This window comes from Echinops telfairi, unplaced genomic scaffold, assembly GCF_000313985.2.
Source record: "Echinops telfairi isolate 266 unplaced genomic scaffold, ASM31398v2 ScPeMD7_2010;HRSCAF=2546, whole genome shotgun sequence".
Classification (NCBI taxonomy): domain Eukaryota; kingdom Metazoa; phylum Chordata; class Mammalia; order Afrosoricida; family Tenrecidae; genus Echinops; species Echinops telfairi.
Genome location: NW_022105908.1, coordinates 24,498,498 through 24,512,923, shown reverse-complemented (window position 1 = coordinate 24,512,923; position 14,426 = coordinate 24,498,498). Strand labels below are relative to the sequence as shown.

The 14,426-nt window shown below is 48.4% G+C and overlaps 1 protein-coding gene across 1 annotated transcript in view; it reads right to left on the bottom strand.

The window, feature by feature from the left end:
- The window catches only part of ITGAE (integrin subunit alpha E), a 60,840-nt gene that overhangs the window by 23,929 nt on the left and 22,485 nt on the right, over positions 1–14,426 (bottom strand). Inside the window, exons 16-19 of the mRNA XM_045293337.1 lie at positions 14,272–14,402; positions 11,677–11,807; positions 9,666–9,829; positions 7,820–7,948 (exon numbers count right to left, since the gene is read on the bottom strand). Of these exons, the coding sequence (XP_045149272.1) occupies positions 7,820–7,948; positions 9,666–9,829; positions 11,677–11,807; positions 14,272–14,402 (555 nt within the window). The remainder of the gene's footprint in view (positions 1–7,819; positions 7,949–9,665; positions 9,830–11,676; positions 11,808–14,271; positions 14,403–14,426) is intronic.

The following is a 14,426-nucleotide window of genomic DNA, read 5'->3' as shown; positions in this document are numbered from 1 at the left end:
TTGTCTTAGTTTGCATTTCCCGGATGGCTAATGATCAGGAACATTTTGTCATATGCTTATTGGCCATTCGGGTTTCCTCCTTTGTGAATCTTCTGTGCGAATCTTCTGCCCACCTCCTCAGTGAGCTGTTCATTTATTTCTTGTTGTAAGCGTACAGGATTCTGTAGATCTTAGTAATAAGCCCTTTGTCTGATATGTCAGTACTAAATATCTTTCCCCAGTGTGTTGGCTCTCTTATTACTCTCTTGATGTAGACTTGCCTTGTACACAAGTGTTTTATCTTTAGTGTGTCCCACATGTCTATCTTATCTTCCTCTGGGTGAGTATCCTTCAGTATTACTGATAGCCCATGTATTCCTGCGCTAAGGTTCTTAGCTATGTCCCAATTTTTTTCATTGATGATCCTGATCATTTGGGTTGTACCTCGAGGTCTGTGATCCATCTTGAAATTGTTTTTGTGTATGGAGTGAGGTAAGGGTCTTGTTTCTTTTTTCTGCAGGCTGATATCCAGTTTTCCTAGCACTATTTGTTAAAAAGGGCATGTGCTTCCCATTTGATAATTTGGGGCTCTTGTCAAAGATCAGGTGTCTGTATGCTGCTGTTTTTATTTCTGGATTTTCTGTTCGTATCCATTGGTCCGAGTGTCTATCATGATACCAGTAGCATGCTGTTTTGACAACTGTGGCTGTCTAATAAGCTTTAAAGTCAGGTAGTGCAAACCGCCCACTTTGTTCTTCTTCTTGAGGAGTTCTTTGCCAATTCTGGGCCTTTTCCATTTCCATACAAAGTTGGTACTCTGATTTTCATGTATTTGAAAAATGATGCTGGAATTTGTATTGGGATTGCATTGAATTTATATAGTGCCTTAGGTAGGATTGACATCTTTGCAATATTGAGTCTTCCCATCCATGATCATAAGATATTCTTCCATTTGTGAAGTTCCCTTTTGGTTTCTTGTAATAACATTCTGTAGTTTTCCTAATACAGATCTTTGATCTTTTGGGGTTTTTTTGGTTAAGTTTATCCCTAGATATTTCAATTTATGCTTGACTATCTTCTTGATCTCTTTTACTGTAATCCCATCAGTGGTCTATAGCAATCCAATTGACTTCTGCTTGTTGATCTTATATCCTGCCATTCAACCATATTCTGCTCATGACTCCAGCCATCCTACTGTGGAGCCTTTGGGGTGTGCTCAATATATAGAATCATATCATCTGCAAATAGCGATAACTTCACTTGTTTCCTCAGAAGTACACCTAGGACCTTTAGGATAATATTGAATCAAATTGCGAACAAGGGGCATTCTTGTTGGGTCCCCTTTTTCAGTTGGAATGTTTTCATCTTTTTTCCATAGATTGTAATGCTGGCTGTTGGTTTTTCATATATACCTTTTATTATATTGAGATAATTTCCTTCCAATCCTATCTTCTTGAGTGTCTTTATTAGGAATGAGTATTGCATGTTGTCAAAGGCTTTTTCTGCGTCTATTGATATTATCACGTGGTTCTTGTCCTTTTTCTTGTCAATGTGATGGATCATGTTGACAGCTTTTTAGATGTTGAGCCATCCCTGCATCCTGGTATGAATCCCACTTAGTCACGATGGATTATTTTCTTTATATTCTTTTGTATTCTATTGGTCAAGATTTTGTTAAGGGTTTTTGCATCTATGTTCATTTGAGATATGAGCCTGGCATTCTCTATTCTTGTGGGATCCTTGCCCGGGTTTGGTACCAGTGTGTGATGCTAGCTTCATGGAATGTGTCTGGGAGTTTACCGTCGTTTTCTGTGTTCTGGAAGAGCTGGTGTAGGGTTGGTGTCAGCTCTTTCATGAATGCTTGGTAGAATTCCCCTGTAAAGTCATCTGGGCTCGGCCTTTGTTTTGTTGTTAGTTCCTTGGTTACCTTATCCATTTCTTCTTTTGCTATAGGTCTGTTCAAGTTCTTGACATCCATATCAGATCATTTGGGGAGGGTTTGTTTTTCCAGGTCTTTATCCATGTCTTCCAAGTGTTCAATCTGTAGGAGTACAGTCCTTCATAGTACTGTGTAATTAGTCTTTGCATTTCATTAAAGTCTGTTGTAATTTCCCGTTTCATCCCTCATCCTAGATATTGACATCTGACCCTTTCTATCTTTGGTTAGGTTTGCTACCAGTTGATCAATTCTGTTAATCCTTTCAAAGAACCAGCTTTAAACTGAGTTGATTTTTTCCCCATTGATTTTTGTTTTCCCACTCACTTTTCTCCACCCTGATTTTTATAATTTCCTCTCTTTTGCTATTAGTTGGATTATTCTGTTGACTCTTCCAATTGCTGAAGGTTTTGTGAGAGGGCATCACCATAAGTCTCTCTTCCTCCTTCATATGCTCATTTATCACTAGCAAGCATCCTCGGATAATTACCTTTGCTATATCCTGTAGGTACTGGTGTGTTGTATTCTCATTCTCATTAGTTTCTAGAAACTTCCTGATTTCATCTCTAATTTGGGCCAATACACAGTCCTTTTGAAGAAGTAAGTTATTAAGCCTCCATGTATTTGCCCTTGTGTTTTTGTTCTTTCTTCTGTTGATTTCCAGCTTTTTGGTGTAGTGGTCAGAGAAGAGAGTCTATGTGGCCTCTATATGTTTGAATTTACTCAAGCTTGACTTGTGTTCCAGCATGTGGTCTATTTTTCAATATGTGCTGTGTGAACTTGAAAAAAATGTGGTTTGTTTTTGTTTTGCAGTTAGGTGAAGAGCTCTGAATATATCTATCAGGTCAAGTTGTCTAATTGTAGAGTTTAGTGCTGTTAGCCTCCTTGTTAAGCTTCTTTCCTGCTGATTTGTCTTTCTTGGAGAGTGGTGTATTGATGTCTGCTACTATGATTGTTGATCCTGTGATTTCTTTTTTCATCTTTTGAAGGATTTGATTCAACAAATTCCACAGGTCTCTCATTGGGCATGTTTATGTTTATTATGCTCACTGGCTCTGAGTCTACTGATCCCTTGATCATTATGTAGTGCCCATACTCATCTCCAGTTATGTCATGCACCTTGAGATTGATTTTGTCGGAGATTAGAATTGCAAGTCCTGCTTTTTTAAGATTGCCATTTGCTTGATATATTTTTTGCCATCCTTTGATCCTCAACCTGTTTTTGTCTGTAAATTTGAGATGTGTCTTTTGCAGACAACAGATCGATGGGTTTTGTTTCCTAATCTGGTCTGTTAGTCTTTGTCTTTTAATAGCTGAGTTCAGACCACTGATGTTCAGAGTAATTACATCCATCTGTGAATACTTTGCTGTCATCTCGTACCTTTTGTGAGAAGTATTTTCCTACCTCCCTCCTTAGCTGTGTGTTGTGTATGTGGGGGACTCATTCTTGCCTGCTTTTCACCATTGGGTCCAAGACGTCTTGGGCATTGCTTTCAGTGCATTGACTTCTGGATAGTGTTACATTATGCGGTTGTCTCATGTTTGTGTTCTGTGGATGTTGGTCATCTGTCCAAAGTGAGTTGGAAAGCAATTTTTGTAGTGCTGGGTTTTCTTTTTAACACATTCTCTAAATTTTTCCTGATCTGAGAAAACTGTTATCTCACCTTCTATTCTGATGGCGAGTTTGGCAAGATTCACAGATACAGCTATTCTCCTTCAACTTTCGGAAGATGCTACTCAAATCTCTCTTCTTGGTTTCTGCTAATTCTGAGCATATTCTTACCTGAGGACCCTCATAGGTGACTACATTTTTTCTCTAGCTGCTCTTATGATTTTCTCCTTTTCCTCAAAGGCGGATATTTTGACTAGTATGTGCCCTCATGTGTTCTTCTTGGGGTTCAGTGTAATTGGTGTCCTCTTGGCTTCCTGGATAATTGTCTTATCCTCCTTTATTAAATTGGGGAAGTTTTGCCCCAGGAATTCCCTCGCTATTTTGATTGTTGATTTCTTTATTACGTCTTGCTCTGGTATCCCAATTATTTGAATATTTTTTCTCTTCATAACATCACTCATTGTTCTCAGGTTTTCTTCAGCTTCTTTAATTACCTTCTTTGATTGTCTTTCATGTTTGTTAAATTCTGCTTGGATATCTTCTACTGTTCCTGATATGATTTTCTGCTTCTTCCAGCCTGTTGGTGATGTCTTTTACCATTTTGCTTCTACTGCCTCATCCCTTAACTCTTGTATTTCCATTTGGTATGTGGACTCTATTCCATGTTCCATCCTTTTTCTGTATTTATTCCCTCATATCCTGTATGACTCTAAGCAACATTGAAAATGTCTTCCTGTGGTGGTTCAATGTCTGCTTCTTCTATATATGTCTCTAGGTTCAGATCCTCTTCAGACATTGGGATTTGTTTTTCTTGCTTTCTGGTAGTGACTGCTGATGTGAGTTGTTTGCGTGGCATTTTGGTGGCACTGGAGGTGGTACATTAAGTGCAGTGCATACAGCACTGGTGACAGGGCTGATTGGGTCTGTGTTTGGTAAAAGCAGTTCTGCATTTTGGACTGAGGTGGCCAGGGCTGCGTGAAGCTGGTGGCGCTGGTGCCCCAAGTGGGCAGTGCAGAATGAGCCGTAGGCGCGAGTCACAAGCTGCAGAGGCAGTGTGGTTGGCTCAGCCTGCACCGGCCGGGGCCTCTAGCCACAGGCAGCTCAGGCTGCACAGGCAGTGCTGGCAGACGGGTGGGACCCATTGCAGATGCAAGCCTCTGCTGCTGGGATTGGGTGGGACGGATCTACAGGCCACTCAGGCCCCATAAGCATTGTGGGCAAAGGGTGGACCTTTCTGCAGCCACATCTTGAGGATGACATGAGTTGTGTGGGTGGCATCAATTGAGTCTGCTGGATCTACGGGCTTCTCACATTCTCCCCGGTGGTGCTGTTGGGGGGTTGGGGCACTTCATAGTTGCAGGATGAGGGTTATTTGAGCAGCATCGGTTGTATGGACCAAGCTGGCTGGATCCCCAGACCACTCAGACTCTGCCGGTGACTCAGGTAGTGCTGCAGTCCGTGCTACAACCTCGAATCACAGGCAGGACAAACAGTACAGTTAGTGTGGCCGGGGTGTCAGGTCGCAAGTTGTGGCAGCCAGTGGCGCAGATGGGAGGGCAGGGTGGAACAAACACAAAGAAAAGTTGGCCCACATGCTGAAACAGAGCCTTGGGGTGCTGTGAGGCCTTAATATGCTTCTCAGACCCCGCCCCCCCACTCATCCTCCCAATGCCCCAACCTAGCAATTACTCATGGAGCTCTCAACATGGTCACCCCTACCTCTAGTAGGGCAATTGGAAAAATTTAAGTAAAGTCTGTGAATTAGATAATAGTATTTTATCCCTGTTATAATTTCCTGGTTTGGATCATTTTTCTTAGGTTATATAAGAAACTTTCTTTAAGTTTTAGGAACTGTAGACTGAAGAATTTAGGGGGCCAAGAGGCATGCTATCTATAACTGACTTGCAGATGGTTCAAAAAATAATATATCCAGTGTACTTGGTACAATGGATGTATGCATGGATTGTGATGAGCTGTACGAGCCCCCAATAAAATTATTTTAAAAAAATAATATATCAAGGGGTTTCAAAACGCTTGAGGAAAAGTCCTTTTTTCTTTTCATGATTATGTGGCTTATTAGGGAAGTTAACAGGTTAGAAATTAGTAACAGAAAGACTGATACAGTTCTTTTGTTCATAGCATGTCTTCTCAGCCATGCTGGCAGCCACATCTCTCTCTAGTCTCTTGTCTCAGTTTTTGACTCCTTGGTCTCTGCCCTCCTTGGGCGAGTGTTACAAAGCAACTTTAGCCCTGGTAAATACCCAAAGGGCACCCCCTCTGCAAGCCAACCTCCTGCCTGTAGGCACATGGGCACATAGGCACTGCTTCTCTTGGCTGGGAACCCTGCCACTCTGTCTGGTTTGAGTGTTGTGCTCTCTGGCACCTCTGCTGTCACCACCACTTCTCCACTCAGATTCTCAAACACACTCTGCCAGCGGCTCTTCTTTCCTGGTGGTGGTGAGGTTCTCCTTCTCCTTCTGAGAGGACTCGCTTTTACCCAGTGAAATGGAAACACTGATGATTTGCAGTAATTTGGTGGAGTTACAAAGACTACAGAGAGTTGAACTATATCAAGTAGTTTCATTTCATTTTGCCATAATAATGTTGAAAATCCAGATAATATTTTGACTGAATACGGAATAATGTTTGAAGACAGGACAACCTCAAAACTGTGTTATAATAAACCTTATCATTATTGACCTAGAAAATCCATTTTTCCATGAACTTCTTGGAGCCCCTCACTACCTTCCAGTCGATGCTGATTCACAGTGACCCCCTTGCGGGTTGCTGAGACTAGCTGTTTAAAGGAGTAGAAAGCCCAGGGTTTCTGAGACTAACTGTTTATAGGAGTAGAAAGCCCAGTCTTTATCCCAGGGAGCTGCAGGTGGTTTCAAACTATCACCCATGTGGATTACAGCCCCATGCATAACCACTACACCACCAGGACTCCTATGCACATACATGTGTCTAGGTGACACTGAGAGGAGGCGGAAGGGCGAGAAGGGGGCAACGGTCAAGCAAAAGCAGCAAAATGCTAAGGCTGCGAGAATCTGGTAAAGGGTGTGTGGGACTCCGTGTGCCATTCTTGTAACTCTTCAGGAAATCAACTATTCCCTAAATAAGAAACCACTCGAAACGGACGCATGTATAATTCGCGATAATCTCCTTACCGCCCAACCTTCCTGAGCTCTCCCATCTGTTCTGCATCATCTAACGTGCTGTCAATACCAGAAAGAACCACTTTGAAAACAGATCTCTTCACCTTCGAAATTAAGATGACGATCTTCACTCCCAGGGAACGCCGCTCCCCTTTTCCTGGGCACATGGGCTTGAGGGAGTGGGGTTACCCAGATGATTGATGCCAGTCCTCTAGCTCTTCTCCCCACACTTACTGGCATCGTGGCTATTAGAGCGCAGGTGCTTTTTACATTTTTTAATCGAAATTTAAACCTGATCTAGTTTTTGGCGATGAAATTAGTATCATTACTATGGTGCATTTTGGTAAGCATATTGGACAGCCACGCGTGTCCTATGATTACCTTAAGTACATACGTATGTTAACTCAAGATCGTCTGTGCCAGCATGGACTACCTTTGCCTTTTTCCTTTCTTTTCTTTTGAGACTCAATTCATTCCAAGGGATGATCATGACTTTTGACCCTCACGTCACTTCTTTGTTCCAGCTGCTTTTGCTGGACTCTGTGAGGGCCTCTGGATGGAGACTGAGAGCAGTATGGGAGAACAGCCAGGGGGGAACAGAATCGGCGTAGGTGCCACAGGCTCGGGCACCCTGACTGTTTATCTCTCCCACGGTAATGAGTGAGGATTCTTGTGTCACTGCCTGCCTGTCTCAGCTGCACGGACAGGCATGGGAGAAAGGCTCTGGGAAAGGCCCAGACAGGCAAGAGTACCAGAGGGCATCTTTTCTGTAGAGCAGGGCAAGCCAGCCCGCCCCACATGGGATCCACACCTCCACATCATGAGTGACCTCCCCACCCTCCTACTTTGCTAAGTGACCATCCTGGTATACACCTGTTACACAGGTAACAAGTCCTTCTTGCAAATGTAAAGGAACTGACCCTGGACAGGGGTCTGGAGACCTCTGTTACCAATCAGAGAGGCCCTGGGAAAGTTACCGTCTTCTCTGGGACTCAGTTTCACCATCTATATAGGAAGAGGCCTGGCTACTGTCTGGAGCCCCCACCCCCTTCACAGTTTCTAACTTAGGGAAGGAGGTGTTTGTGGTGGGGATGGCAGTGTGGTGGGTGGCATCCTTGTCGGGGTCCCAGTCACCTGGAAGATGGCCCAGGGCTCAGTGTAGTGATCCAGGAGGGCCTGAGGGTGGTGCCTGTCAGCCTGCAGGGTCTGGAGTTGGTAGCTGACCTTGATACTGATGTTGGAGAAGTAGTCTTCCTCGGGGAGCTGCATGCAGGGCCACCATGGAAGGCAGCACCAGAGACGGAGAGAAAAGGGGCAAGGAGGACACTTTCCACATCAATGTCATCGCAACAAGAAGCGAACGATACAATCGGGGAATCTGACAGCCTAGGTGCCTTCCAAGCAAGCCCGGCTGAAAGGAAACTTCCTTCAATCAAGCCTTCCTGAACTTTTGGGAGAAATCTTCCTTTGTCTGCAGTAGTCCAAAGAGGGATTCTGATGGCCAGGAGTTTAAAACTGGCATAGCCTTCATCGCAGGGCGAGAGGGAGCCAGTGCAGGGAAGAGTCAGGGTCACATGCATGTTTCACTGAGATCTTTCCCAAAGCACCATGATGACATACAAGGGGACTTCCAAAAGTTCATGAGGCAGAAAGATAATGGAATTCTTCCATGAACACTCCTGTCGATTCTGAGTTGCTTCTGGGTCCTAGACACTCTGTATGGGGTTCTCAAAGCTGTAAGTCTTTACTGGACCAGGAGAGCCTCGTCTTTCTCACACAGAGGGTCTGCTGGGCTCCAACCACCAACCTCATGGTTAGCGGCCCAATGCTTACCTAACAGCGTCGCCAGGGCGCCGCTCCTTGAACTGTTGTTCCAACCCCTCCCCACAAACAACTCACTGCCATTGAGTGAATTCCGACTCACAGCAACTCTGTAGAAGAGGGGGGACTGCCCCAGGGGTCCCCAAGGCTGTGACTCTCATGGGGTAGCAAGTCTTGTCTTTAGACCATGGGGCAGCTGTTGGTTTCAAGCTGCTGGCCTTGGGACTGCTCCTCAGCCCATCGTGCCCCCATGCCACCACCAGGGCTCCTCATAAAGAGCTCACTTAGACGCCATTTGCCATTCTCTTTGCCCCAGTGAACCTTCTCGCCATGACAGGAGCTTTGAATGTCTGGGGAGAGGTGAGCATGATTCTCTGTTGCAATATATAGTTATGCTTATATTTAAGGAAGGCCATTGGCCAGTGGTTCTCAACCTTCCTAATGCCGCGACCCTTTAATACAGCTCCTCATGTTGTGGTGACTCCCAACCATAAAATTATTTGCATTGCTACTTCATAACTATAATTTTGCTGCTATTATGAATCGGGTGACCCCTGTGAATGGGTCATTTGATCCCCAAAGGGGTCGCGGCCCACAGGTTGAGAACCGCTGGGCCAGCAACTCTTTCTTCATCCAATGAACAAATTCAATTCTTAAATCCAATTTCACCTCAGAAACAGATGTGTAGGAATGGGCTTGTCTATTGGAATGAGTGGTGTTTGTTGTTCCAAGTGCTAGGTGCTGTGTGGCTCTCTCTCGGTCCTGGCGAAGACCTCGTTCGGGTCCTGAGCACCGGTGCCAGGAGAACAGAGCTCCGAGAGACAGCCTGGGTCTCCTCTGTCCTCCTTTTAATTGCTCCCGCTGGACCCTGGCAGGGCTCTCCGCCCCACTGCTCACTGGACGAAGGGGCCCCTGTCCTGCGGGATTCCTGACCACGGACAATGCCAGCGAGTACAGTGTTTCTCCCTTTGCCCACATTTCCAGTGTGCCGCTTCATTGCTTGGATTTCCGGTATAACCACCTCCATCTCCCGGGCTTCTACCAGGCTCTTGGTCTCTCGCCCGGATTCCCCCTGCTTGGCTTCTATGCGGGCATGTTTCCTTCTTGGCACACACCTCAGATCCTTTCCCTGTGACGACCCTGGAATGCCTCCACTTACCTCTCCCTGCTCGGGGAGGAGCAAGAGGGGCTCACAGAGACTGGAAGGGCTGCTCCACTCCCTCAGGATGCTCAGACACGCCTTCTCGTGAGGGCACTTCAGCCTTTTCCACTGCTTCGTCACGTCCACGTCCAACGTGAAGTTGAGGGCTGTGCCCCTGAGGCCTAGGAAGAGATACATCGCTGAGGCCTTCCTGGCAAAGCTGGGATGGGCAAGCCCCAGCAAAGGGCCCCCAGCCTGCCTGAGTGCCCCGGGAGTGCCCCTTGAACGGCCTCTTAGAGGCTGGACCCCTGAGCTTCTTCCTTTCAAAGGTACTTCCTTGTGGTCTCTGGCACCTAGTCCCTCATGACCTAGCAAATGCAGCCCGGGTGGGGGTCAGCCTTCCCGATGGGAGGAGGACTTAGGGAGGAGGGTGGCATGGAGGGAACTAAACAGGAGGAAGATCTCAGGGAACAGAGAGGGAAACCTGAGGGTGGCAGCGCTGGGAGCACCTTGGGGATTATCTAGGCCAACCTCTTAGTGATCAAAATAGACACCGGGGCCCAGAGAGACCTGTTTAACATCACACAGTCACTCAGCAGCTGAAATAACAACCTGGATCTTGCCGTCTAAACAGCTGGAACTGATAGTTCTTTTATTTTTTCTAGCCCTGGACTTAACAACAACTTCCTTCTGAGCTAAAGTCACCCACGTGGGCAAGGGCTCTCTAAGCTTTGGGAAGCAGAGCAGTCTCTCTGGAATCACAGGAACCGTGAGATTAAGCCTTGGGGACTGTCGCCGAGGGGTTCATCTGGGGGGGGCGGGGGCGGGTTCTTGGGTAGCCGGTCAATTCCTGGGCTGTGAAAGTCAGCCCCGCCCTCAGCCTGCTGTACACGGCCTCTGATGAGTGTTGAGCAAGGGGGTGAGGAAGTGAGGCCAGGCCTCTGGCAGTTTTTCGTCGCCCGCCTGGACCCACACTCAGTGCTCTCGGCAGCCGGAGGGACCAGATTGCACCGGGTCAGTGGGTAGCACCAGACCCCTCTGCGGGGTCGAAAAGCAAGAGCGTCACGTGGAGGACTCAGGTGCCCTGACCCAAGTCATCATGTGCTCAATTACACTGGACATTGGATAAGGAAGGCCGAAGAAGGAATTAAAATGCACGCATTCGAATTACAGTGCAGGCGAAGAATGCTGCAAGTATCGCGGGCAACCAAAAGAACAAGCCAATCTGTCTTGGGAGAAACAGGCAGAACGCTCCTTGGCAGCAAGGATGACAAGACTCCGGCTTATGTACCGCATATTAGACATGTCCGCGGGAGAGACTGGGGCCTGGAGAGGAGCCCAGACATCGCGCTTGGGAAAGCAGAGGGTCAGCGACAAGAGGCAGACCCTCGACAAGAGGGATTGGCAGTGGCCGCGACAATGGGCTCAAACATCGCAGCCACGGTGAGGGGGCGCAGGACCGGCGGTGTTTCGTTCTGCGGTGCTATGGGTCGCTATGAGTTAGAACCCCAATGCACCTCCCACCATCACCCCACACACTCTGGGCCAGGCAGACTAGAAGGAGGGAGGGAGAAAGGGGGAAGGCATAAACCAGAGAAAAGGCAGACAGGACCCTTCTCGGGAACCCCTACTCTCGGGCACGCACACTCCACTCGTGGGTGGGTCCAGGTCACGGGAGAAATGGCTGCCTGCTCTGGGTCTTCTCTCAGAAGCTCAGCCCTTCAGCGCCAAGGAAGCCACCCTGTTCTCAACCGGCTCCGAGACATCGCTTCCGAGGGTGAACTCTACATCAGAGCACCCTTTCCTGAGACAGCGCACACCTGGCAAGCCTGGGCAGGGTTTCTTCCGTTCTGGGGCCAACAGGGTTGCTACGAGGCGGCACCGACACCGCGGCGTCCAGCCTGATACTGAAGGATTGTAAGCATGCAGCCCTCACAACACCCACGCCAGGCTTACGCCACCCTCTTTCACCACAGCACCCAACCAGGGACGACCGAAACAGGGGTGGGCCGGCTAGGCTGCCTGTTACCTGTCTCAGTGGCTGGGGTTCCAGGGCTGGTTTCAAAGCACAGATTCGCAGTCACCTGGCCTTTGAAGCCAACGGGCAGGGCCTTGGGGCTGAAGTTCATGGACACCTTCAGGCGAACCACAGGCTTGGAGCTAAAACAAGAGCAAGAGGACCGTGAGCAGTGACCAGGTCAGCGCTTGACTGGTTATATATTCCTCTCCACTCTGCCAGGTGCTGTTCTGAATCCTACTCTACAGCGAGAAAGAGCTATGTCCCCACTCGAGCCGGAGAGTGAGACAGCAAGCGAACAAAGGAAATATAACCAGAAATGCCACATGCTGGCACCACTATGGCGGCCCTGGGGGGCTTGCTGATGGTGGTGGGTGCCACAGAGTCTGTTCTGACTCGCTGCGGCCCCCGGGTACAACAGAGCGAGGCGCTGCCCGGTCCTGTGTCACCCTCACATGGGCCTCATGTCTGAGGCCATTGGTGCAGCCACATTACACCAGTAGTGCCCTCCATTAGAGACTGGTCTCTCCTGATAACATGTCCAGAGGACGTGAGACAAGGAGGCCATCCTTGCCTCAAAGGGGCATTCTGGCTGGACTTCTTCCCTGGGTGGCAGATACTGTTGGTCAGTACGCATCTCCCTACTGAACTGTCAGCAGTTCAAATGCACCCAGAAGAGCTGTAGAAGAAAGGCCTGGTGACTGGTTTCCAAAAGATCTCCGCCACTTAAAACCCGAGGGAGCCCAGCTGGACTCTGAGACACAGGATCCTCAGGAAGCCAAATCCACTCGGTGCTAGTGCTAATGAAAAGAAAGTAGTATAGGGTAGTAGAGACGGGGGCCGGGGGGGGGTGGCTACTTAAAGTGGGTGATGAGCAGGCATTTAAGTTCTTTCTGCAAACAAGAAAGAGCCAGCCAGGTGGCAATCCAGGAGGAGAGCATTTTAGGCAGCGAGAACGGCTAGAAGACAGGGCCTGGACCAGGCAGGGTGACTTGGCTTGGTCGGCACACAGCAGGGTCAATGCAGCTGGAGAAAAATCCTAGAGAGAAGGCAGTTATGAGAGGCGGGGAGAGAGGCCGGGGAGAGAGGTAGGGCTTTCCTCCCCACTGAGAGCCACCGTGGGGTTTGCTGCAGTAAAGTGAAGGGGTTGTTCTCGGCCCTGTGGAGAATGGAGCCCAGGAGGGGACCCAGGAAGACTGTCCATACTGGTGGTTTAGACGGAGACTCTGGGTCTTGTACTGCACAGGGGTAGCAGCAACGGAGAGAATTGGGGTGGACTCTGAGGCGTTTTCGAGGCAGGCCCAAGAAAACCTTGTTGGTGGGGTGGTAGAGTGAGTCAGTTAGTTTATTGTGCCAACCTGGCCAATACATACATGTGGGGTTAATTGAAGGGCGGAAAGATAAATGGCTCGGTGAGCCTCGCCTTTCTAGTTCTAGGGTCTCTTGCTTTCTGACGGTCGCACCAGGATGCAGCTGCCTTAGCAGTTCCCTGCTTCAGCTTGCAAGGCTGACTTCCTGCAAGACATCCCCAAGGAGAAGCCACACCCAGATGCAGCCCTGGTGCTGGAGCAGCCGTATGGAGACCCCTGCCAGCGCTGAGATGTTTACACATTCACTGACTCAGCTTTCCTCCTGCAGCCGGCATCATTGTGTCTGTTTTGTGAGGTGGAGGAGGACTTTGTGGATTTTTGTTGGACATATGGGTTAATGGGTTAATGTTGGACTTGTGGGCTTGGGCAGCACTGGGTTGGGATGTTTTCTTGATGCACACTTAACCTTTATATAAAACTCTCTCTTATACATGTGTTTCTGTGGATTTGTTTCTTTAAAGTACCCAGACTAATACATGGAGGAAGGAAAAAGAGGCACCAATGAGGCGCTAAAGCCCCCTGGACTCTGTGGACATGAGGGGTACCAGAGAGTCAGCATACATTATAGACTTGTGAGCTTTGAGATGCCCGTGCGCAGCTGTCCGGAGAGGTGTGGAGCGGACATGGGAGATCCCTGTACGGGACTTGGTTGTTCATTAGGGATGGAGGACAGAAACTGAAATTCTTCATCATCATCATCATCACCAGCGCTAACATTTGTATTAAAGACTTGGCATCTGTCTCCTCACTTGATGCTCCATGCTCGGCCCGGGGATTGGGGGGGCGGGAGCGGGGAGTGGCTGTCATCGCTTCTCTGTAGAGGGGAGACCACTGAGACCTCACCAAAACTCACCGTCATCAAGTCAATGCCAACTTACAGTGACCTTATAGGACAGGGTAGAACTGTCCCTTGGGGAGGAGGGGGTGTTCCAAGGCTGACACTCTTTACAGAGGTAGAAAGCCTCCTCTTTCTTCTGAGGAGCAGCTGGTGGATTTGAACAGCTGACCTTGAGGTTAGCAGCCCAACTTGTAACCACGATGCCACTGAGACCTAGAAGAGTTCAAGAACCTGCCTGCAGGCCCGGCCTTAGAAGAGCGCTGAGGTTCTCACCCAGATGTGCCCTAACTCACTGCACTTCCTCCCACCAGGGCCTGGTGTTTGCAAGGGGGGCAGGTAAAGCGGAGAAAATGGGCGAGGCTGAGGCCAGGAACAACAGAAGGCAGAGCAGACCCCTACCGGAGCACGGCCGCTTGGCCTAGAGTGCCCACAGTGATGTCAACAAGGCCGTCACTGCTGATGTCCAAGCCTCCAGACAGGGACATGCCGAAGTAGCGGAGTCCTACATCCACCTGCGAGGCTCTGATCCTCTGTGACAGGAGAAACACAAGGGG